General features: G+C 44.6%; 1 protein-coding gene across 1 annotated transcript in view; it reads right to left on the minus strand.

Annotated features, from left to right (window-relative positions):
• The window catches only part of HENMT1 (HEN methyltransferase 1), a 196429-nt gene that overhangs the window by 96146 nt on the left and 73161 nt on the right, over positions 1–27122 (minus strand). The window contains exons 3-5 of the mRNA XM_073592928.1: positions 20275–20387; positions 19180–19314; positions 16189–16371 (exon numbers count right to left, since the gene is read on the minus strand). Of these exons, the coding sequence (XP_073449029.1) occupies positions 16189–16371; positions 19180–19314; positions 20275–20387 (431 nt within the window). The remainder of the gene's footprint in view (positions 1–16188; positions 16372–19179; positions 19315–20274; positions 20388–27122) is intronic.

Raw genomic sequence — 27122 nt, forward strand, 5'->3', positions numbered from 1 at the left:
TTTATGTCAACTGGGCACAGAACTAATCTTCTCCATAGGGGGCATATATGGATAAGCTCGGCTTCTCCATAGATATGGCGTCCCCTCCCATATGTATGACTCCCTCCTCTAGCCATTGTACCCCTAAACATACACTTTAACAAAAAAAATTTTTTATAACACCTTAAAGTTTTATCACTATGACACCTACATAGGTGTCATCGGCACATGCACTTAACCCTTAGTATATATCTTTCGGTTACATTGGAGCACATTCACTATGGCACACACCCATAATCTAGCAGGGCCACCTATGTGAACATATAGTAGGGATGGCCTAGTACGTAATTTGGATACATAGTATTGGCTATGAAAGTTCAAATTATATTACTGGGTATAAAATTATCTCTTAGTATGTGGTATTCCTTATAATCCCTACAAGGATATGGGAATACTACCATAATAATGTTTCTCACTGTATGATGATTATTCAGTATTGGTGTATTCAACTACTAACACACGGGGCACATCAATATATTATACGTTTATTTTTTTTAATTAATATAAGTAATAGCTTTAACTAAAATCCCTTTCATAAAGCACCTACTGGTGTAAATGCATGCATTTCATCACATTTCTTAATTTAGAAATGGGTACATTCCCTGACTGAATACATTATCATATGTGGTCTACATAGCTTTATTTTTAGACAGAACAGTTGGGGTGTGGCGAGTTGACCAGTGAAAATTAGTCAATTAAGTATGGGCATAACTGTATTTCTAGGTTTATTGTATAGCACGTTAATATAATTCCTGCATTATATACTGCATGATTACCCTCCTTGTATTAATGGTATATTGTAGTTCTAGTCTGAACCAGCAGGTGGAGCCTGGTCTATTTAAATTGATGTCAATGTATTCCCTATGACTTAATGGAGAGCGCGTTCATGATCCTTATATATAGAAATATGGACATACAGATTAAGAACACAAAAGTCATTTAGTGTAAAGTGGGAGATCGATCTGCACCACACATATCCAGCCCCATAAAAACACTTGATCTTTAAAGTACTGCAATCAGTGGGGTGGGCTGAGTATAAAATCTAATAGACAGGGGAGTGTGACACCGTTGCTGAGGACGTCATGTGACGAAGCGCGCACAACGGCATCACGCTCTGCTAGTCAACTCCAAAGCATACGAGAGAGGAGGACGCAGCCAGCGGCTGGGGCACTACTATTCCCCACCTCACTGTTTATGCTTTTTAGGAGGGACTTTTTCTATCTTGGCTCATGTCTGGCAACTAATGCTGTCCTACTCAATCTGGATTTTGTCTGCATTTAGTGCCTGGACTTTTTAATTTTTTACTTTTAGTCATTTTTTATTTATTTTTTAGTATTGATTTTTTATGTTTTGTCATTTTTGTGGTGTTTATCCATCTGAACTTTTTGTTTATCTGCTGAGTCCCTCATTTGAGGGTACATATATATATATTTTTAAAAATAAAGTCGTATACTTTATCACACCATGGAAGCCCCTTTTTTTCTCAATTTATGAGGGGAAGCAACATCCTTATTAAGTAAGAAGCACAGGAAACATCCAATACAATATTTGGAGGCAAAGCGGCCCGTTTTTTCCAGCATAATCGCATTACCCTAATGTGTGACGTGGAGAGCTGATCATATAATTAGAATCCACCAGAGGAAGCAACAAGGGAAACAACTCAGCATACTACATTACAGGCGTAATACCCCTGCCGGGGTTCTGGGAGCTGGTGAGTAAGCAACCAACAGGGGGAGCACGAGAGTCACCAGGCAAAATTGTTTCAGCACCAAAGTCACCATTGGGAATCTACTCACTATTTTATTATATATATTTTTTATATATTCTTTGTCGACATATGGGACTGCTATAATATGCCCGAAGCATTATTGCTATATTCTTTGTGCTATTATTTCTAACTGTATATATATGCAACCTATAGGCCCTACTTATGGTATCTGAGTAGGGTGGCATAAACCTGTATGTATTGTATGGTAGTCGTACCAGTAATAAGTTACCTTGAGGTCGTATTTTCATGCTTGATATGGTCATAGATTTAATACAGTAATAGAGCATATGGGATATTGTCCAATAAATGCACTCTAGGAAATATAGCCTCTGGCTTTACTACCTGATGCTGTAGGACCAATTTATCTTGTGCGACACTTGAGCGTTTGGTACATATCTGCAGCATTAATTCAGAGGCACACACTTATCTGTTGAAGAGACATCTTTAACATAAGGGGAAATACTTTCTTATATGTTTAGTATCTTCTAAACCACGTATAAGGAACCGCTAAAACCTTAGGCTGTCCCAGTTCAAAACTTAGAGGTAGCGCCATTATACCCATTCTTTATAATTTATTATGCTTTGCAAAGAACCCTATTAGGAACTTTGTGTGAGGGAGGCAGCAACCTTTGGCTTCTGACCCCACAGACGTGACCTAAGCGCAGTTTTTTTTCTTGAATAATTTTTTCTGCTATGTTTCTTTTACTAGATTCTTGCCTTGTTGTATGTGGGGTCCGGTTCCCTTGTCGGCGTTATCCGCTGGGATCTGGCACCCATGGATATTATGCTTCAGCAGGGGTATTGGGTGGCGTGTGGCAATGGTGATAGCTGTTCTGCTTCACAGATCTATACCAATAGGTGAGCATTACCTTTATTATATACTTCACCAGACTACTTATGTTATTTTATGTTTCTTGAGTTATATTTATGGATGGCCATTATATAATTATTATTTGCTTTTTATACAATATAGAATTATTCTGTGATGTTGTTTATGCCCTGATGAAGCGAAATCTTTCGCAAAACATGTCGGCTGACCAATCACGCATGATTCTTTGAATTTATCTATGGCTGGCCAATCACACATGATTCTTTGAACCAATTTATGTATGGTCATCATTTCGTTGATATTTTTGTATGTCTGTTATCTATTTTTAATATCTTTGTATTAATAAAAATGGAATTTTTTAATAAGTTGTATGGTATTGGCTTACCACTGTAGATACACCATCATCTCCAAAAAATCCCATTATCTCAGAGAGAGTGTTCTCTTGCTCTCTCTTTTTTATTTTATGTCCTAATTATTAGGGATTGGGAGCCGTATCTTTGGTACCTCCTGTGTACAGCCCAACCATCTATTCCTCATTAGTGGATGTTAAGATCCTCGCCAAAATACTGGCCAACCGTCTGAATACCGTAGTTGCGAAATTGGTCAGATGCGATCAAGGAGGCTTTATACCTGGCAGATCTACAAGAATGAACATTCGTAGACTATTCCAAAATCTTCAATATCCACACGACTGTACACCTACTCGAGCTATTGTATCCCTAGACACGTGTAAGGCCTTTGACAGCGTGGAATGGCCCTATCTTTTTCAGGTACTACAACGGTATGGCTATGGCCCCCGTGTTGTTGCTTGGATAAGACTTCTTTACACCTCACCACAGGCTCGCACTCTTGCGCTACAGACACTTTCTCCATTTCTCCATTACTAGGGGCACTAGGCAGGGGTGCCCGCTGTCGCCCCTCCTATTTGCCCTGGCCATGGAGCTGCTGGCAGTGCGCATTCGTTGCTCTCAACAGATTAAAGATCTTCCCATCTCAACTATAGAAGAGCGGATTTTGCTATATGCGGATGACACTTTAGTATACCTAGCTGACACTTAGGAGTCATTAAAGACACTGTTACTAGAAATAGGTAAATTTGGTGATTACTCTGGATTCAGGGTGAATTGGGACAAGTCTAACCTCTTTCCCCTGGACCCAGATGCAATGGTGCAGATACAAGCGGACTCCAAACTACAAGTGGTGTCCTTCGGATACTTAGGGGTCATAGTGCAAATACCCTTATCCACCTATATTGAAAACAACTTTTGTCCTTTGCTGACCCAACTACTAGCACAGACTAAACAATGGATGGACCTTTCCTTAGATTTAATGGGAAGGGCTAATGTCCTGAAAATGATCTATTTATCCAAACTGTTATATATACTAGCTAACGCACCATGTAGGATACCTAGATCTATCTTTAAACAGATCGACACACTATGCACGGCATTTCTGTGGAATGGTAGGTCCCCCAGAGTGGCATTGGAGACACAACGGCTACCGGTACATCTAGCAGGATTAGCATTCCCTAACTTCTATTTGTACTATTTAGCCTCCCAACTGGTGCATATCCACGACTGGCTACACCCTGCTGCAGCTAACGCCTACACGTCCACTGAAGAAGCCATTGCTCCATAATATCATACACAGAGGCCGGGCACCAGCTCGCCCAGGCACAACTATGCTAAATACTTCACTTTCTCTGTTTAAAATGATTGTCTCTAACATTACAAAAGAACCATCGTCGAAGTCCCCTAATAACCCTCTGTGGTTTAACCCCCTCTATAAAGAACTGTACTCTTTGCTTGACCCTCAATGGTGGTACACCAAAGGAGTTAAATACCTGTGCCATCTATATGACTCACAGGGATTTAAATCCTTCCAACAAATGTGGGCTGACTTTGATTTACCACGCTCATATATGTTCTTCTACTACCAACTCCGGCATGCTATACGTGCCCAATTTGGCTCGTTGGGTAATCCCATAGCTATACCTCAGTTAGAGAAATTACTGCGACACCCTGATCCCACTAAACTCATCTCCACATACTACGCTACCCTCATGACTGATAGCAACCCCAGATTCCGAATGGCCCAAACAAAGTGGACCCTTATGGACTCTACACTTACTGAAGAAGACTGGACAGAATTTAGCGAAACATACAAAACGTCAGTGGTATCATCTAGGGACCGCATCATTAATGTTAAAATTCTCTCCCACCTAACCCCTGCTAGGTTACATAAACAGGGAAAAACACCCACAGCAGAATGCTTTAGGGGCTGTGGCCAAACGGCAGATTTTTTACATTGTATCTGGACCTGCTCAATTGTCCAGCACTTTTGGACAGAAGTGGGGACTTTCATGTCATCAGCAATAGGCCTCCCAAACATTCTGCACCCCAAGAATTGCCTGCTGGGAATTTTTGGGGATCTCCACATTTCAACCCATGCCAAAAGGCTCCTTCGTAGTCTTCACTTTTATGCGAGGAAAACCATACTATTGTCATGGAAGGGGTCACAGACATCTCTGAAATCTCTGTGGCTACAACTGATCAATGATGCAATACCCCTACATAAACTTACATTCGAGGTTAGGAAAAAAAACAAAACCTTTTACAAAATCTGGAATAAATGGCTGGCCAGCCCGTTAACCCTTCCAAGAGATAAATAGCCAGATAGGTAGTGGCTCCAACAGAGGAAGTATACAAAAAGGGGGCATACACCCACCTGATGGTCATACAATCAAAGAATTATATACTGTACTTTCATGGTAATTCATGTTAGTGAATACAGGAGATGTGATAAATGAAAACTGTTTATTATGCACTTCAGTGTACATATGTAATATTATAATGCTGTGAATCACCAAAGTTCTACCATTTGTATGTGTATGTTGACACAAAAGTTTAATAAAAAATATCTTTAAAAAAAAAAAGAATTAAGTTCCAAAAATAAATATTAACAACAACTTTAACAATATTAACGTAAAGCATATCAGTACCCATCAGTTCAGCCTCACTGTGCCCATGAAATGCAGCTTTACTGTGCCCATAAATGCAGCCTCACTGTGCCCATAAATGCAGCTTTACGGTGCCCATGAATGCAGCATCACTGTGCCCATGAATGAAGCCTCACTGTGCCCGTCATTGCAGCCTCACTGTGCCCATCATTGCAGCCTCACCGTGCCCATGAATGCAGCCTCATTGTGCCCATCATTGCAGCCTCACTGTGCCCATGAATGCAGCCTAACTGTGCCCGTGAATGCAGCCTAACTGTGCCCGTGAATGCAGCCTCACTGTGCCCGTGAATGCAGCCTCACTGTGCCCCATCATTGCAGCCTCACTGTGCCCCATGAATGCAGCCTCAGCCCATCAATGCAGCCTCACTGTGCCCCATCAAATGCAACTTCACTGTGCCCCATCGAATGCAGCCTCACTGTGCCCCCATCAATGCAGCTTTGCTGTGCCCCATCATTGCAGCCTCCTGTGCCTCATAAATGCAGCCTCACTGCGCCCTATCATTGCAGCCTCACTGTGCCCCATCATTGCAGCCTCACTGTGCCCCATCATTACAGCCTCACTGTGCCCCATCATTACAGCCTCACTGTTCCCCGTGAATGCAGCCTCACTGTGCCCCATCATTGCAGCCTCACTGTGCCCTATCATTGCAGCCTCACTGTGCCCCATCATGGCAGCCTCACTGTGCCCCATCATGGCAGCCTCACTGTGCCCCATCATGGCAGCCTCACTGTGCCCCCATCAATGCAGCTTTGCTGTGCCCCATCATTGCAGCCTCCTGTGCCCCATAAATGCAGCCTCACTGCGCCCCATGAATGCAGCCTCATTTTGCCCCATCATTGCAGCCTCACTGTTCTCCATAAATACAGCCTCACTGTTCCCCGTGAATGCAGCCTCACTGTGCCCCATGAATGCAGCCTCACTGTGCCCCATGAATGCAGCCTCACTGTGCCCCATGAATGCAGCCTCACTGTGCCCCATGAATGCAGCCTCACTGTGCCCCATGAATGCAGCCTCACTGTGCCCCATGAATGCAGCCTCACTGTGCCCCATGAATGCAGCCTCACTGTGCCCCATGAATGCAGCCTCACTGTGCCCCATGAATGCAGCCTCACTGTGTCCCATGAATGCAGCCTCACTGTGTCCCATGAATGCAGCCTCACTGTGTCCCATGAATGCAGCCTCACTGTGCCCCATAAATGCAGCCTCACTGTGCCCCATAAATGCAGCCTCACTGTGCCCCATAAATGCAGCCTCACTGTGCCCCATAAATGCAGCCTCACTGTGCCCCATCATGGCAGCCTCACTGTGCCCCATCATTACAGCCTCACTGTGCCCCATGAATGCATCCTCACTGTGGCCCATCATTGCAGCCTCACTATGCCCCGTGAATGCAGCCTCGCTGTGCCCCATCATTGAAGCCTCGCTGTGCCCCATCATTGCAGCCTCACTGTGCCCCATGAATGCAGCCTCACTGTGCCCCATGAATGCAGCCTCACTGTGCCCCATCATTGCAGCCTCACTGCGCCCCATGAATGCAGCCTCACTGTACCCCATAAATGCAGCCTCACTGTTCCCCATCATTGCAGCCTCACTGTGCCCATCATTGCAGCCTCACTGTGCCCCATCATTGCAGCCTCACTGTGCCCCATCATTGCAGCCTCACTGTGTCCCATGAATGCAGCCTCACTGTGCCCCATAAATGCAGCCTCACTGTGCCCCATAAATGCAGCCTCACTGTGCCCCATAAATGCAGCCTCACTGTGCCCCATAAATGCAGCCTCACTGTGCCCCATCATGGCAGCCTCACTGTGCCCCATCATTACAGCCTCACTGTGCCCCATCATTACAGCCTCACTGTGCCCCATGAATGCATCCTCACTGTGCCCCATGAATGCATCCTCACTGTGGCCCATCATTGCAGCCTCACTATGCCCCGTGAATGCAGCCTCTCTGTGCCCCATCATTGCAGCCTCACTGTGCCCCATGAATGCAGCCTCACTGTGCCCCATGAATGCAGCCTCACTGTGCCCCATCATTGCAGCCTCACTGCGCCCCATGAATGCAGCCTCACTGTACCCCATAAATGCAGCCTCACTGTGCCCCATAAATGCAGCCTCACTGTTCCCCATCATTGCAGCCTCACTGTGCCCCATCATTGCAGCCTCACTGTGCCTGTGAATGCAGCCTAAGCCCATCAATGCAGCCTCCCTGTGCCCCATTGAATGCAGCTTCACTTTGCCCCATCAATACAGACTCACCATTGCCTGGATGATGGATCACACACACAGCCAGCATCTCCCGTTGTGTGTCACGGAGCTGGGTCTGTGTTCGGCGACGCTGTAACAAGGTCCCGCCCCCCTAGACCAGCTCGTGTAATAGAACACTGATTGAATCAGTGATCCGCCTATCTACTATCACACAAGCCGGTCTAGGGGGGCGGGACCTTGTTACAGCGACGCCAAACACAGACCCAGCTCCGTGACACACAGCGGTAGATGCTGCCTGTGCTCCATCATTGCAGCCTCACTGTGCCCCTATCAATGCAGCTTTGCTGTGCCCCATCATTGCAGCCTCCTGTGCCCCATGAATGCAGCTTCACTGTGCCCCATAAATGCAGCCTCACTGTGCCCCATCATTGCAGCCTCAATGTGCCCCATGAATGCAGCCTCACTGTGCCCCATGAATGCAGCCTCACTGTGCCCCATGAATGCAGCCTCATTTTGCCCCATCATTGCATCCTCACTGTGCCCCATGAATGCAGCCTCACTGTGCCCCATGAATGCAGCCTCACTGTGCCCCATGAATGCAGCCTCACTGGGCCCCATCATTGCAGCCTCACTGGGCCCCATCATTGCAGCCTCACTGGGCCCCATCATTGCAGCCTCACTGTGCCCCATGAATGCAGCCTCATTTTGCCCCATCATTGCAGCCTCACTGTGCCCCATCATTGCAGCCTCACTGTGCCCCGTGAATGCAGCCTCACTGTGCCCCATCATGGCAGCCTCACTGTGCCCCATCATGGCAGCCTCACTGTGCCCCGTGAATGCAGCCTCACTGTGTCCCATCATTGCAGCCTCACTGTGCCCCATCATTGCAGCCTCACTGTTCCCCATGAATGCAGCCTCACTATGACCCATCATTGCAGCCTCACTATGACCCATAATTGCAGCCACACTGTGCCCCATCATTGCAGCCACACTGTGCCCCATCATTGCAGCCACACTGTGCCCCATCATTGCAGCCACACTGTGCTCCATCATTACAGCCTCACTGTGTCCCATGAATGCAGCCTCACTGTGCCCCATCATTGCAGCCTCACTGTGCCCCATGAATGCAGCCTCACTGTGCCCCATCACTACAGCCTCACTGTGCCCCATAACTACAGCCTCACTGTGCCCCATCATTGCAGCCTCACTGTGCCCCATGAATGCAGCCTCACTGTGCCCCATCATTGCAGCCTCACTGTGCCCCATGAATGCAGCCTCACTGTGCCCCATAAATGCAGCCTCACTGTGCCCCATCATTGCAGCCTCACTGTGCCCCATTGAATGCAGCTTCACTTTGCCCCATCATCAATACAGACTCACCATTGCCTGGATGATGGATCACACACACAGCCGGCATCTCCCGTTGTGTGTCACGGAGCTGGGTCTGTGTTCGGCGACGCTGTAACAAGGTCCCTCCCCCCCTAGACCAGCTGGTGTGATAGGCGGATCACTGATTCAATCAGTGCTCTATCTACTATCACACAAGCCGGTCTAGGGGGGCGGGACCTTGTTACAGCGCCACCAAACACAGACCCAGCTCTGTGACACACAGCGGTAGATGCTGCCTGTGTGTGTGATACACAAGGAGGAGGAGAGAGAGGGAGGGAGCGGAGTGCTGCAGCCTCAGCTCAGCTCAAAGTGGCCCAAGGGCAGTCCGGTCCTGCTGCTCTGTGTCCTCTGGCTGATTGCTTCTGGCAGAAGCGGTGCAGGCTTTTTTACAGGACATCAGAGTGGCCGGGGGCAAGGAATCCCCCCTCCGGGCCGCTCTGATGTCTTCAGGTTCCTCTGAAGAAGTCACGTGACGTGACGATATGCATTAGGATTGGAGCACGGGACGCTGCCATAGACAAACAACAGGAGACGAGCTCGGCGCTCGTAGTTACTACACACTGCAGCATTGTTTTAAATGTAAGTTGATTGGACTTGTTTTATTAAATAAATATACCTTTTATATGGGATCACGCTATGTGCGTCTCTTTCCCCCTCACACTGTACATCACTACTCTACCTGACGAACACTGAGGAGAGAGGCACGGGGACATATTCCAGTTTCCAGGCACGGGGACAGATTCCAGATTGGTGACACTCCTGGAGGCATACGAGCTCGGCGCTCGTGGATTGATGCCCACACTCACTTCATGAAAGTGAGTGCAACCTCCCCCTGTGTGTGTCTTGCCCCCCCTCCACTGTGGTCGTTGCAGAGTTATTTTACATGCTGTATACTTTTTATTTTTTATATTTCGCTTGGCATGTTCATCATTGTCACTGCCTGTATACACGGAACGTCTACACCTGCGGGTCATTTGCAACACAGGCTGTACACCTTACAGCTGTAAGGTAAGCGGCTTGCAAACACGGAGGTGTCCTCACTGAAGATCCCCCCTCCCTTCACGATTGGACTTGTTTTGTGTTTCTCATCACGTGTTTTTGCTTTTTGGACTGGATGATAGAACTAATATTCATGTTTGTCCTAGGGATTTGAACTTGTAGTTCACCAGGATCTGGCACGTTTTTGCTAATGGGGCACTAGCCCACATATATTTTTCTTGCATTATATATATATATATTTTTTTTTTTGCATTGTGTCATTATTCACCCTATTTGTGTTGGTATATGCATTTTTGTTTTGCTATATTCAAGCAGTCACTGTTTCACGATTACCTTTATATATTAGGCTTTGTCTGCCCGCAACATGTCATGTTGATCAGCTACGTTGCACTGCACTGCATCCCCACCATGTTCTTTTAGCATGTAGGATCTATTCATGCATTGGCCCGTTTCTGCTTTTTTAGTTCACTTTGCCACTTTAGTCATCTTTGTAGCTTCCCTCCGCCCCCCCTTCATCACAGCGCAACTACCATCTTCCCCCACTTTTGTCCCATTTGTCCTGCCTTGGATCAGTACTTAGGTGTTGCAGCAGTGTCCTTTTAGCATAGGCCCCCCCCCCCCCGACAGCGCAGGAGTTTCCACTTTCACATTGTAAAAAAGCCTGCACAGCTTCTGCCAGAAACGATCAGCCAGGAAACTGTCAGCCTGGTCCGCCCCTGCTCCTCACTCGCCCTGCACTAAATTCCACTCGCAAAATGTGAACAGACAAGTGGAATTTTGGAGGGCTGTGTAATGTATCCTGTCTTACACAAGTCTTAAATGCACTACAAATACTTTTACTGCCCTTTTTAAATGTTTACAGAATATCCAAGGTATTCTGTTCCAGGCTATATATAAAATGCACATTTTATGTACAATTTCATAATAAAAATGATCTGATCTGAAATGTTTTAAAACAATAGCATAAAATAGCCTGTAGTACCCTTACAGTGGTTACACTGCACATGTGATCAGCTATGATACCATCCATTGGATCGCTTGACAGTTTGATTGAGAGTGAACATAAACACACTATTAACTGTAAGGCCTCATGTACATGGGATGTTAGGAAAAACAAGCTGCAAAGCCACTACCAACGCCAGGAAAAAGCGGCTGTAAAAACACGCTTTTAGTAGCTTTTTGCATGGCGGCAATGCGCATTTAGCCGCGTTAGCTTTTAGCAGCATTTCTCGGCCTCTATTCAAAATCAATGGTTCCCTATGAGAGCCGTCTACTGATCCAACTTTCAGCCCATTGATTTGAATAGAAGTTGCATCCAACTCTTGATCCGACTTGTGGTGAGACTTGTGCTCTGAGGATCTTGAAGGGGAACCCCACGCCAATGTTTTTTTAAACGCCATAGGATTAACATAGGGACAAGCTGCTTTGGGGTGGGGGGGCGCAGAGCTTTTTAAATTTTGGCGTGGGGTCCCCTTCAAGATCTTCAGAGCAAAAGTCTGACCTGGATGCAACTTCCTCTCAAATCAATGGGCTGAAAGCGCAGCTTAACGCGGTATCACCGTTTACAAGCAGTTACGAGCATTTGGCATTTGCGATGCTGGTAAACTACAGTCCTGAATGAGATTTATCTGCTTCCAAAAAAACGCCTGAGTGTACATGTACACATAAGATAACATTGAGGACAGTTCAGGGGCTGCTGAAAAAAAATGCCCAACTGCTCCTATACGTAGGTTTAGCAGCTGCAGTGTACAGTGGCTTGCGAAAGTATTCGGCCCCCTTGAACTTTTCAACCATTTGCCACATTTCAGGCTTCAAACAAAGATATAAAATTTTTATTTTTTGTGAAGAATCACCAACAAGTGGGACACAATTGTGAAGTGGAACGAAATCTTTTGGATTTTTGAAACTTTTTTAACTAATAAAAAAATGAAAAGTGGGGCGTGCAAAATTATTCGGCCCCCTTGCGTTAATACTTTATAGAGCCACCTTTTGCTGCGATTACAGCTGCAAGTCGCTTGGGGTATGTCTCTATCAGTTTTGCACATCGAGAGACTGAAATTCTTGCCCATTCTTCCTTGCAAAACAGCTCGAGCTCAGTGAGGTTGGATGGAGAGCGTTTGTGAACAGCAGTTTTCAGCTCTTTCCACAGATTCTCGATTGGATTCAGGTCTGGACTTTGACTTGGCCATTCTAACACCTGGATACGTTTATTTGTGAACCATTCCTTTGTAGATCTTGCTGTATGTTTAGGATCATTGTCTTGTTGCAAGATAAATCTCCGTCCCAGTTTCAGGTTTTTTGCCGACTCCAACAGGTTTTCATCCAGAATGGTCCTGTATTTGGCTGCATCCATCTTCCCCTCAATTTTAACCATCTTCCCTGTCCCTGCTGAAGAAAAGCAGGCCCAAACCATGATGCTGCCACTACCATGTTTCACGGTGGGGATGGTGTGTTGAGTGTGATGAGCTGTGTTGCTTTTACGCCAAACATATCGTTTTGCATTGTGGCCAAAAAGTTCGATTTTGGTTTCATCGGACCAGAGCACCTTCTTCCACATGTTTGGTGTGTCTCCCAGGTGGCTTGTGGCAAACTTTACACGAGACTTTTTATGGATATCTTTAAGAAATGGCTTTCTTCTTGCCACTCTTCCATAAAGGCCAGATTTGTGCAGTGTACGACTGATTGTTGTCCTATGGACAGACTCTCCCACCTCAGCTGTAGTTCTCTGCAGTTCATCCAGAGTGATCATGGGCCTCTTGGCTGCATCTCTGATCAGTCTTCTCCTTGTCTGAGCTGAAAGTTTAGAGGGACAGTCAGGTCTTGGTAGATTTGCAGTGGTCTGATACTCCTTCAATTTCAAAATGATCGCTTGCACAGTGTTCCTTGGGATGTTTAAAGCTTGGGAAATCTTTTTGTATCCAAATCCGGCTTTAAACTTCTCCACAACAGTATTACGGACCTGCCTGGTGTGTTCCTTGGTCTTCATGATGCTCTCTGCGCTTTCAACAGAACCCTGAGACTATCACAGAGCAGGTGCATTTATACAGAGACTTGATTACACACAGGTGGATTCTATTTATCACCATCAGTCATTTAGGACAACATTGGATCATTCAGAGATCCTCGCTGAACTTCTTGAGTGAGTTTGCTGCACTGAAAGTAAAGGGGCCGAATAATTTTGCACGCACCACTTTTCAGTTTTTTAATTGCTAAAAAAGTTTAAAATATCCAATAGATTTCGTTCCACTTCACAATTGTGTCCCACTTGTTGGTGATTCTTCACAAAAAATTAAAATTTTATATCTTTATGTTTGAAGTCTGAAATGTGGCAAAAGGTTGAAAAGTTCAAGGGGGCCGAATACTTTCGCAAGCCACTGTACATGAAGCCTAATCCTCTTACACACTGCTGCCTGAAAACACTCAGTTTTCAGGCATACAAAAATGTTTTACTGATCTAAAATGCAGCCCATTATTTTCATTGTGCCAAGTGCTGTGTATTGATAAGTTAAAAAAAAAAAATCTGTGTTGCCGGTCAGTAACTATGTGTAAATACGGGCGAATGCGTATGCGCAAATATGTCCAATATAAGTGCCTGAAATTACATACAGAAATGCTGATCTTCAAACATCAGTACCATCTGTAAGAGGCCTTAGCCTTAGTGGACCTTTACTGCATCCGAACACCACAAACAAAAAACAATATTTCATAATTTTTTTATATTCATAGCGAACTTCCCCATCCATCCATGTCTCTGTGCTTTTTTTTGTTGATAAATCACTTTGAACCCCATAGCTGCCCCCCTCTAGCATTTTTGGCCATGGCCATCTTGAGTAAGGGCAAACGATTCATGTAACAGTTTAAAACAAGAAAATATGATATACTTTTCTATCTATTTACTAATGCTAGCAGCATGAGGATTAAAAATAATCAATGTTGATTGGAAGAGTGAAGTTCCATTTTTAGTTGGCCATAGCTGATTAGCTCTTATTTGTTAAGCCAGGGGGCTGAAAGTGGAGGAGGAAGCAGGGTGGATGGTCCCTGCTTAAAGTGGAGTTCCACCCAAAAGTGGAACTTCCACTCATCTGTCTCCTCTCCACCTCCGGTTCACTTTGAACCCCATAGCCGACCCCCCCCCCTAGCATTTTTGGCCATGGCCTACTTGAGTAAGGGCAAACGATTCATGTAACAGTTTAAAACAAGTAAATATGATATACTTTTCTATCTATTTACTAATGCTAGCAGCATGAGGATTAAAAATAATCAATGTTGATTGGGAGAGTGAAGTTCTATTTTTAGTTGGCCAAAGCCGCTTAGCTCTTATTTGTTAAGCCAGGGGGCTGAAAGTGGAGGAGGAAGCAAGGTGGATGGTCCCTCTCCACCTCCGGTGCCACAATTGGCACCTTTCGGGGGCGGAGGGGGGGCAGGATACTTGTCTTTGACAGGTATCCTGTTCCCACTTCCGGGAGTCCGAGCCATGGCCCCTGACATGACCCCGGGGCTCCCTCCTCCTCTCCCTGTTGCCGAGCTAGTAGGAGAGAGGAGTGGGGCCTCGCGCATGCACAGTAGGGTTTCCGGCGTGAAGCCGTAAGGCTACACTGCCGGGTCCCCTTACCCGTAATCGCGGCGGCAGCACCCGACAGCAGATGGAAACATCAGCTGCGGTGCCCACTTCGCGGGACTCCAGGACAGGTAAGTGTCCTATTGTTAAAAGCCAGCAGCTGCAGTATGTGTAGCTGCTGGCTTTTAATTTCTTTTGGGGGGTGGAACACCGCTTTAATTTTGATCAGTGTATGGCTAGCTTCAAGTAGAACTTTAGGCAGAAAATTAGGTCCTGATAGATCACTTTAGGATGGTATGGCTATGTAGATCATTTTAAAAAAGTGCCGGACCCCCCCTACCCAGCACAGCAAGAACCCGTGAGGGGTGTTGGGTCGGGGAGTCCCTTCCTCCTTTAGGAGTTTGGAGCTTCTGCAATAACTTGCTGAGACTACTCTGCTCCTTCTCATCTTCAACATGTAATGTGTCCTTTGAAATATTACTTTATCTGATGTTAACAGATGGTTCTACCTGTATCTTTGTCAACATATTCTTGCTGTTTATCAATAAAAAACTATTGAAAGAAAAAAAGTGGCGATATTATTTAAAATCCAGTACCGCACTGTCTCACCCCGCTTTGCACATACTCAGTTGCTCTCTATTCTTGGCACTGTGTCTAAAATCAATTCTACTGTTGCTGAAGGGGGAAGAAACCAACAGGAATGGCACAGACTGTGCTCAGGGATTACAGATTAGGAAGGGAGAAAAGAAAAACAGGAGAGGTGACAGGACAAACTCTGCTGCCAGGAAGACACAAAAGAGTTAAACTTACAAGGATACTATTTCATCTTACCTCCTTGATTCGCTCTCCTTTCTGCCTGGCAGTCAGTGAACTTCAGAACAGTAAAGCTTCTGTCAGCCTTCCTCAACAACTGAGACAAGACATACAATAAAGGCTGGAAATGTACATATTTTAATTACAGAAAGTGACAAACTTTTTGAGACCAAGGACAGGGAGAAAGGTTTCCAATAAGGAAGTGACTCTGGGCTTCAGAAAAATGGCGTCATCCAGCAAGAAGCAGGAGCGATGCTGGAGGCAATTTACAGCACACACCAATTTTGGTAGCATAAATATTAATGTGGAATGTGGAAGAACATTAATTGTTATCAAATGGTTATGGTTAAAGATCTTCTTTACCAGTTATAATTCAAATCATGTATTAAATGTAACTGTTTTAGAAAACTGTTAAAACAGTGGGTTTAGTTCCGCTTTAAATCGAGATAGTAGAATACCTCTATAAACATCAACCAAAATGAGAGCGTCTCTGCCATACTAGCTAAATCAGAAGTTCACTGGGGAACAAATTTAGACAGACTAAAAGCATACACTGAAAATCTTACCAACGTTGAAATTCTTCTCTGCTCCACTCAAACTTGTGATCTGGGTGCCTGAACTTTTGAGTTTTGGGAAGCAGGATATTAAAATCTGCATTAGGAGTGGTGATCACTGCTGCTTTAGGGGCCATAAAGCCAAACAGGACATCCTCTAGTTTATCTAAGTCATCAACTTCCAAATGTTCAATCCTTAAAATTAAAAAAAAAATAATGCATGTTTTTCAAAGTTTACATCTAAAAAATATTCTTAGAATATTCTTAATGTTTCAATAGCAATCTGTTGAATATAGAAATCAAGTATTCCGCGCTTAGGATCAATAATAACAAGGAACTGCAGCCCCCCAAGCAGAATGGAAACACCAAAGTGAAATCCACAAAACCAAAGTGTTCTAATAGGGGAATGGCGCTGTTCACAGATAATGGAAAAATCAAAAAACGCAACCACAGCCCACCAGAAAATGGGAAAAAGAAAATATGAATAAAAAATAAGAATATAATTTATGAAAGTAATAAACAATAAATGTGCGGTGTGCACCAAAGTGTGTGAAGATTCTAACTAAAATCCTATGAATTAATCCCTTAAGTTAATAACAGAAGGTGTAAATATGCAAGTCACTACCAAAAGTGAAAAAACGCAAAATCATACATAGTACAGAGTGGATAAAAATGACATAAAAATGACACTAAAAAGTGATAACAACATTAAAATTCCCACTCATGTCCCAAATATCATACACAATGCATAAAATATACATGTAAGTGATCCAAATAAACATCTGCGATCATCCTGCATTAAATATTAGAAGATAAATAAAAAAGTGAAAATGTATGTGAAAGGTGAATTGATCAAAAAATGAGGATATTAATTAATAAATATGTGCAATCAAACAGATATATGAATAAATATGTGATGCACTCAAAAACGTCCAATATAAATTGTCCAATGAAGGTATATCAGACAGGTGTGTGATCCCCAGCTAGTTTCAGTGTTAGTGTGTCCGTATCTGGCAGGCCCCCTCTTGTGCCCTCACTCACCAGAAAGCCCAACCCCTGCAGGGGTGAAGGGCATGAATCAATCCTGTGGCCGGAATGCTGGAGTCCCAGGATCCCCCTCTCAGGTTCAACGAGCCCCTTCCCACTGGATCCACGTTGTTCTTACATAAGTATCCACCGGAACAAAATATGTGTGGAGAAACAAGGAATCCACATGGTGTAAGTCCGTTAAAAAGAGTTTATTGTTCAAAAAAATGATAAATAAGTTTAAAAACGGGAGCTGACAGTGCTCGCCTAGCAAAAACAAAAAACGGATGGTGTCTAGGCAGCGAGGTGACGGCGTGCGTTCCACCGGCCTGGCTGCCGAAACCGGAAGTGCAGAGTGAGAACGTGAAAGCGACGTGTGCGTACCGTATGGCCACGCCTTACGCGTTTCGTCATGGCCTCAGATGACGTCTTGATGACGAAACGCGTAAGGCGTGGCCATACGGTACGCACACGTCGCTTTCACGTTCTTACTCTGCACTTCCGGTTTCGGCAGCCAGGCCGGTGGAACGCACGCCGTCACCTCGCTGCCTAGACACCATCCGTTTTTTGTTTTTGCTAGGCGAGCACTGTCAGCTCCCGTTTTTAAACTTATTTATCATTTTTTTTGAACAATAAACTCTTTTTAACGGACTTACACCATGTGGATTCCTTGTTTCTCCACACATATTTTGTTCCGGTGGATACTTATGTAAGAACAACGTGGATCCAGTGGGAAGGGGCTCGTTGAACCTGAGAGGGGGATCCTGGGACTCCAGCATTCCGGCCACAGGATTGATTCATGCCCTTCACCCCTGCAGGGGTTGGGCTTTCTGGTGAGTGAGGGCACAAGAGGGGGCCTGCCAGATACGGACACACTAACACTGAAACTAGCTGGGGATCACACACCTGTCTGATATACCTTCATTGGACAATTTATATTGGACGTTTTTGAGTGCATCACATATTTATTCATATATCTGTTTGATTGCACATATTTATTAATTAATATCCTCATTTTTTGATCAATTCACCTTTCACATACATTTTCACTTTTTTATTTATCTTCTAATATTTAATGCAGGATGATCACAGATGTTTATTTGGATCACTTACATGTATATTTTATGCATTGTGTATGATATTTGGGACATGAGAGGGAATTTTAATGTTGTTATCACTTTTTAGTGTCATTTTTATCCACTCTGTACTATGTATGATTTTGCGTTTTTTCACTTTTGGTAATGACTTGCATATTTACACCTTCTGTTATTAACTTAAGGGATTAATTCATAGGATTTTAGTTAGAATCTTCACACACTTTGGTGCACACCGCACATTTATTGTTTATTACTTTCATAAATTATATTCTTATTTTTTATTCATATTTTCTTTTTCCCATTTTCTGGTGGGCTGTGGTTGCGTTTTTTGATTTTTCCATTATCTGTGAACAGCGCCATTCCCCTATTAGAACAATCTGTTGAATATGCAGTCTACAGTGTAAATTCTATCTCCACAAAGGTGTAGTGAGATTTCTGAAACCATGAACATGTGGTTTCATAGTTAGGCCCCATACACACAGGGCATTTGCCCAACAATCCTAAACGCTTTTCCTCCTGGCAGCAGCCTTTTGGCAGAAAAAACAATGGATGCATGTAAGTGTGCCTACATGTGTCTGAATACGTTTAGGAGCATGAAGTGCTTGGCTGTTAATTAATGGGCAGAATAATCATTTATTCTGGCCATTGAAATTAATTATGCTCATGCGCTTGAAGGGCCTTGGGTTAACGCATGTTTAGATGTGTTTATATACGTCAAGTATTTTTTCTGCCTAAACGCTGCTATTCTGGGACAAGCTGGCAGTAGGATTTTTTTTTTTTGCCTCTTAACGGCTATGTGTGCATGGACAAATTGGAAGGAGAATCAGAATTGTCATTTGCCTCCTCCAACTCTCATGTAAAAAAAAAACAAAAAACTTACAGCTCGACGCATGATATCAGGTCAAACCCAAGAAGAGCAGGGTCCTTTTCACACACAGAGCCCTTGTATAGTATTACAGTTAATGGCCTTTCCATGGGTTCCAGGTAATGGGCAGGAAGGGGAGTAAGAGTATGCCTAAAAATAATACAGAAATATTTATTCATTAAGAGCTGTTAAGTTCTAACATCCTGTGCTCAGTTTTGTAATATACTGTGATAGAGCTGCATGATTCTGAGAATCAGTTTTGTAATATACTGTGATAGAGCTGCACGATTCTGAGAAAAATGAGAATCACGATTTTTTTGCTTAGAATAAAGATCACGATTCTCACGGTGTAACATCATCTTCACATTATACAACAAAATTGGGCTAACTTTACCGTTTATTTTTAATTCATTAAAGTGTATTGTTTAAAAAAAAAATTGCATTTGAAAGACCGCTGCGCAAATATAGTGTGACATAAAATATTGCAACAACCACCATTTTATTTTCTAGGGTCTCTGCTAAAAAGAATGGATATAATGTTTGGGGGTTCTAAGTAATTTTCTAGCAAAAAATTATGATTTTATCTTGAAACCAACGAGTGTTAGAAAAAGGTTTAGTCTTTAAAGAGGAACTGTAGTCTGCTCACATAATTCGTAATAAAAACATCTTTGCTATTGTGAAGCTTCCCTCCAACCAGTTTGCATAATATTTTATATATATTGTGATTCTGTACTTGCCAAATATGCTGCAGAAATCTCCCTCCACTGAGTCTGGCTGCAATCATTTTAACTGTGGGGAGTTGAAGCTGCTGCCTGTTCACTTCCTGGATTTACGCAGACACACAAAGGCACACCTCCAGCTCTGCAGCTCTCATTTTTGACAGCTGTCGGCTTGAGCAGAGAACTCTGCATAGAATTGGGAAAATGCTTTATTAAGATTGTGAGGGGGGAAGAATTGCGATCTTGATTCTTAACAATTAATCGTGCAGCTCTATACTGTGAGAACCAGACACTGGTACCAAATTAAGCCTATACATTATCCTGAATAATAATAATGTAAAATATTTGAATATATTTAGCTGAAGTCTTTCAATGTTGATGAAAAAATTACATTTTTCTTCTTAATGTCTCTTCATCAATGTCCACACCAACTAGAAACTCGATGCAGTTCCAAAATTTCAGTCTGTGTAGAAGAGAACATTCACTACACCCTAAGTCAGCAACCTGCAGAACAGAAATAAATGCTATTAATTGCTATTACAACTACAGCTTGTATATTTAAAGTGGATCTTCACCCTCAAATACATTATTCCCCCTCTCCACCCCTCCTTCAGTCCCCTGCATGAATAGCATTTTTTTTTCTTTATTTACCTTTGTTTTACTAAATTGTCTGCTCCAACCTTTTTGTATGTCATTTACCACGGTGAATGATGTGCACTGTCCTCCCTTTGCCTCATGGGATATGCACATCACTTATCCCAGGAGGCAAAGTCTTTCATTCAGAAAAAGGAGGAGGGGATGGGCCTAGCAGCGCATCATCGAGAGGTTCGCTGGCTGAAATTGGAACAACCAGCAGACTCACAATGTCACACCAAAACATGGTGTTGTGGGACCGAGCACTGCCAGATGAGACAAGAGTCTCAGCTGGACAACTCTGGATCCGCTGGGTGGGTGAGTGTGTAGAACTCACCACCAGGTAAGTATTTATTTATTTTTTAAATATGGGGGGGGGGGTGAAAATACGCTTTATTTATTAGCTGGGGTTACTTCTCAATACTTTACTGTTACTGTTTACTTTAATGGAAAATTTATATGGATTGGATATCTAAAAAACTGGCCATAACCGTAACTAAATAAAACATAACCAAGCCTCGTTTCCATATACATTTTCCATTTATTTTCTCCTTAAGGGCTAAGAACCTCCTGAGTCTCTCTATTTTTACTTATATGGGAGCTAGATTATAAACCAGAGGTCTCTCCGAACCGGAAGTAATACTATCCTATTGCACTTCTGGTATTATGACACTTTCAGAGGGGGTCATTATTGGTTTATATAGCGGTGAGGTGGGGGGGTTCTGCAACCCAGATGACGGCTCCTTAGCTGAAACGCGTCAGGTGGATCCCTCGCAATTACCGCTACTTGAAATTCGAGCTTTTATGATCTTCTAATTTGTGAGTGTATTTACTATTATTTTAATAAACCAGTGCTAAACGTTATCACGCTATGTGAGTTTTTTTCATTTCTCGCATGGCATATGAACATTCGTATGGCCTTTATGGGATTGTGTATGAATATTGTGGAAGTCGTATCGCCATTTCCATTTTTGCAAATTATTGAAGACATCTGAAGAGACGAATTATCCAGACCGGTTGGTCATTAAGCCTTTTTGACTTGTATGACGTATGTCTTTTCAAGTCAATAAGTTCTGGTAAGCCTCTTGATGCCTTCTGTGACGGCTCCTGCACCAGTAATAGCTCTTCTGTTCACCTGTGGTTTTTCTACATTTTCACTTACCTGCCTGATCCAGTTGATCCCTCTTATTGTAAAATTTGGGAGGATTTTGTCTCTGGTAAGCCTCCATAGACCCCTGGTGGTGGTTTTTCTTCACTTTTCATTTCTACAATCAACATTTGTGGACTTTTTTGACAAAAGAACTCTTAATGGTGTTCATCCCATTGGACCTTTTTTGGACTTTATCTCTGTTTTATATTAATTAATATTTTTATTAATATTTAATATTTTTCACAATTTTTTTTTGGTATATTAAGTATTTGTTCTAGTATTGTATTTTAAAGGATGCATCATAAGTCTGTCATATCAGTTTCACATACATTGTATATTGTTTAATGCATTTAAATTTGTTTTGGGGTTTATAGCGCTACACTTTTTTGTTTATCAGCTTCACTTCTAACCCCATTTGCAGAAAGTCAAGGATTCTACCTATGACATATTCACACCAGGAGACATATGCCTTCCAGACTCTATGATATATGATTCTGGAGGCCGGCTTCCTTGCATTAAAGGTAGATACCACTGAACCTGAAAGCCCACGCTTCTTCAGAATGTGGGTCTCAATAGCCAAACCGTTAAATTTAGTGTTTGTAAGGTAGGATGGAATACCGGACCTTGTGAGAGGTCTGGATGAGGTGGTAGGGTCCATTGGTCCCCTACCGCCATCTTTATTATCTCTGAAAACCAAGATCTCCTGGGCCACGCCGGGGCCACAAGAATCACCGACTTCCCTTCCTGCTTGATCCTGCGAAGAAGTCGTGGAAGCAGCAGAACTGGAGGGAATGCATAAATCAGTGAAAACTGATTCCACGGAAACACCAAGGCATCTGTTCCGCAAGTCTTGACACAAAGTTGGCGAACTTCTTGTTGAACCTGGATGCAAACAGATCTACGTCCGGAATCCCCCATCTTTGACATATTGTCAGGAAGATATCAGGGTGAAGAGACCATTGTCCCGGGAACAACTGCTGGCGACTCAAGTAGTCTGCCTGCCAATTCTCTATTCCTGGAATGAAGACTGCCGATAGGCAAGGTACATTGTTTTCTGCCCGAGTTAGGATATGATTCACCTCTCTGGGCCGCATGACTTCTGGTGCCCTCTTGGTGATTGATATAGGGCACTGCTGTGGCATTGTTGGATTGGATCTTGACAGGACAATTCTGTAACCTGAACGTCCAGGCCCTCAGGGCCAAGCGCGCTGCCCAAATTTCTAGAATATTGATGGGCAAGGTCACTTCTTTTTTGTAATTCTTTTATTTTCAAAAAAAGTGCATTTAACAGTCAAAAACGGACATCAGAGATACAAGTTAATAGCACTAACATAAGGAACAGAAAGGGTCGTAAAAGGTAATAAGCAGATCAGACATAAAAAAAATCAAACATCAAGTATCAAATATATCAAACATATCAAATGTATCAAACATATCAAAAATATCAAATATATCTAAGATCCCGGCAGTACACAATGAGGAAGGCACAATAAGAAAGCACCGTTGAAACAGGGGCGGATCCGGGGGGGGCAATGTGGCAATTGCCCCCCCCCCGAGAATGTAGATGAGAGAGCGGGCGGCTTCCCGGGCCGCTCCACGGATGGCTCCACGGGTGAGAGAGCGGGCGGCTTCCCAGGTGGCTCCGCGGGTGAGAGAGTGGGCAGCTCTGCAGGCTGTCAGGCGGCTCGGTAGGTGAGAGAGCAGGCGAACAGCTGGGCGGCTAGTGGGTGAGCAGACGGCTGGCCAATCAGGGAGGCGGTGGAGCAGAGAGATGACATCTCTCACTGCCCGGCGCCCGCCCTGAATCCCTGCAGTACAGTTCCGCCCTCACTGTGCAGGCAGCTGCGGGAAGCAGAGAGATGACATCATCTCTCTGCTGCCTGACTGATAATCTGCTGCCTGACTCTGGGACACAGGAAAGTGACACAGCAAGTGACAATCCGCAACATGTGTTAGACGACGTGGCAAGTGACAATCTGTGACGTAGCAAGTGACAATCCGTAACCGCTGGCAGGTGACGTGGCAAGTGACAATCTGCATCTGGTGACAGGCGACGTGGCAAGTGATGATCTGCATCTGGTGACAGGTGACGTGGCGAGTGACAATCCACAACATGTGGCAGGTGACATGGCAAGTGACAACCCGTGACGTGGCAAGTGACAATCCACGTGTGGCAGGTGACGTGGCAAGTGACAATCCATGACGTGGCGAGTGACAATCCACAACATGTGGCAGGTGACATGGCAAGTGACAACCCGTGACGTGGCAAGTGACAATCCACGTGTGGCAGGTGACGTGGCAAGTGACAATCCACGACGTGGCAAGTGACAATCCACAACGTGTGGCAGGTGACTTGGCAAGTGACAATCCGCAACGTGTGGCAGGTGACTTGGCAAGTCACAATCTGCATCTGGTGACAGGCGACATGACAAGTGGCAATCCACATCTGGTGACAGGTGACGTGGCAAGTGACAATCTGCATCTGGTGGCAGGCGATGTGGCAAGTGGCAATCCGCATCTGGTGACAGGCAACATGGCAAGTTACAATCCGCATCTGGTGACAGGCAACATGGCAAGTGACAATCCACATCTGGTGACAGGCGACGTGTCAAAGTGACAATCCTCAACGTGTGGCAGGTGATGTGGCAAGTGACAATCTGCATCTGGTGACAGGCGACGTGGCAATCCACATCTGGTGACAGGTGACGTGGCAAGTGAATCTGCATCTGGTGGCAGGAGATTTGGCAAGTGACAATCCTCAACGTGTGGCAGGTGATGTGGCAAGTGACAATCTGCATCTGGTGGCAAGCGACGGTGGCAAGTGACACGCTCAGGGCTCCCACTGATTCTGCATTATGGTGAGTTGAACTATTTTATTTTACATAACAATGTAATAATAGAAATAATGCGCTTCAATCATCCTGACACCATATCAACCATGGTGCTGGGATGATTGAAGCGCCAACACCAGCCGTTTGCCCAACAAATTGCCCCCGTAAAAAATATTTTCTGGCAGTGCCCCTCCCGAGACTAGACTCTGGATTCGCCCCTGCGTTGAAAGACAGTGCGCGGAGCCAGGGTGGCATCCAAACAATCACTAGCATGACCCAGAACATTATAATAACAAATGCTGAGTTATATCTAACAGAAAACTCGTACAGCTGCTTGGGAGGCAGGGCCTACCAAAGATCAGCTGTGTCCAGACATGGGATACATGACTTGGGTGATGGACATTATGATATTCACAATATCTGATCAAAACAGCCCATGACTGGATAAATACTATGGGGACAGGATACATACAGTGGGGGAGAGAGCGTGATAGGTAAGGCAACTCTCAGGACGAGTAAGGTCCAGGGGTGGGTGAAGGGGAGGGGCAAGATAAAGGGGGGTATAGAAAGAAAGAGGAGTAGGGAGGTGAGGCAGAGCAGAGTAGAGTAGTGCATTGTAGAGTAGCGCCCCCCGACAAGGGAGCAAAGCAGACCCAATGGATCAATCAGACTGTGTAACCTCACGGAGGTAGTCCGTATATATAAAGTGTTGCCAAGGTCTCCATTTCCCCCTAATGGCCTCCTCCCCGTTGTGCAAGGTGGCAGTGAGATCTTCCATATCTCTCAAGTCGTTCACTTTAGAAAACCACAGGGATTTCGACGGCGGATTCTCCGATCTCCAGCAGAGGGGAATGCAAGCCTTGGCAGCATTTAACAGCTGGATGGTGAGGGAGGCTTTGTATTTCTTGATGGGTTGCTCTGTAAGGTGAAGTAGACAGGCTGCGGGGTTCCCCTCCAGTGAAACGTTAGTCAGATGCTTGATCGTGCGGGTCACCTCAAGCCAAAAAGGTCCGAGTTTGGGACAGTCCCAGAAAATGTGTAGCATCATACCCTCTGCGGTACCACAGCGCCAACATAGACTTGAGACTTGCGGAAAGAAATGGTGCAGAGTAGTGGGTACCCTAAACCAACGGGCCATGATTTTGTAACAAGTCTCTTGGACTCTCGTGGCTATGGAGGACTTCTGGGCGAAGTGGAGAATCTTCTCCCTCTGAGAACCAGTAAAGTTGGTCCCGAGGTTCGTCTCCCACTTGGCGAGGAACGTGGGGGATGTATCCTTCTGCGGGTCGAGTCAGGGAGGAGTAGATTAGCGAAAGACTGTGGCAACCCGGCTCCCCATGACAGATGCGTTCTAGTTCAGTAAGCTGGCGGGAAATGCCCGGCGACCGCAGGCACCTGCGAAGAAAGTTTTGCAGCTGCAGGCCACTCCAAAAGTCCAGAGAGAGGTCCGGCAAGGTCATTTCTGATCTGAACCATTTCCCTTGGACAGTCGCCTCTTCCAGGGCTGCTCCCCAACCCGAAAGACTGGCATCTGTTGTTACCACCTTCCAGGTAACTGGTAGGAAGGATTTTCCCTTCTGCAGATTCTTGGTTATCAACCACCAACTGAGGCACTGGCGCACCTTTGGAGACAAACACATTGGGAATACTGTTTTGCAGCAATCTCGAATGAAACTGAGCATAAGGAACGGCTTCGAATGAAGCCATCTTTCCCAACAACCTCATGCAAAGTGGAATAGAAGGATTCTTCTTTGCCTTCACTATCTTCCCTTATGGCACTGATCTTCGCCTGGGGTAAGAATACCCTCTTCTGGGCTGTATCTATGATCAGACCTAAGTATTCCAATCTCCTTGATGGTTTTAAGGAAGATTTCTCTAGGTTGAGAATCCAACCAAGGTATTCCAGGTAGTTGACCGTGGTGACCATACTTTGGTCTAAGCGGGCTACCGACTGGTCTATCAAGAGCAGATCGTCTAGGTACCCTATAATTGTTATACCTTGGGCCCCTAATCTGGCTAGAGGAGGGGTCAGGACCTTTGTAAACACTCGAGGTGCAGTAGCTAGACGGAAAGGCAGAGCTACAAACTGAAAATGAAGATTTGCTACCTCGAAGCATAGATATTTCTGGTGTGTGGGGAAAAAAATCGGCACATGGAGGTATGCATCCTTGATGTCGATTGACGCCAGAAGTTCTCCTCCTTGTAGGATGGAGACTACTGATCAGATTGACTCCATGCGAAAAGAGCAGATATTCAAAAACCGGTTTAGATATTTGAGATCTAGAATGGGTCTGACATCTCCATTTGGTTTTGGTACCGTGAAAAGGTTTGAATAAAACCCCAAACCCTACTCTTCTATGGGGACCATCAATATCACCCTTTGAGACAAAAGATGGTCCAATGTTTGAAAGAGAGACTTCTTTTTCTCTGGATGCCTGGGAACGTTTGATCTGAGAAAACGAGGAAACGGGGACTCTCTGAACTCTAGTTTGTACCCTATAGTAATTGAGAAAGCCACCCATTTGTCTTGACACTCTTCCTGCCAGACCCTTGATAACTGCAGAAGTCTTCCCCCCACTCGAGCGAGTGGGGGCGCCCCTTCATGAGGAGGCTTTAGTATTTTGT

The sequence above is a fragment of the Aquarana catesbeiana genome, linkage group LG07 (genome assembly GCF_042186555.1).
Source record: "Aquarana catesbeiana isolate 2022-GZ linkage group LG07, ASM4218655v1, whole genome shotgun sequence".
In the NCBI taxonomy this organism is placed as follows: domain Eukaryota; kingdom Metazoa; phylum Chordata; class Amphibia; order Anura; family Ranidae; genus Aquarana; species Aquarana catesbeiana.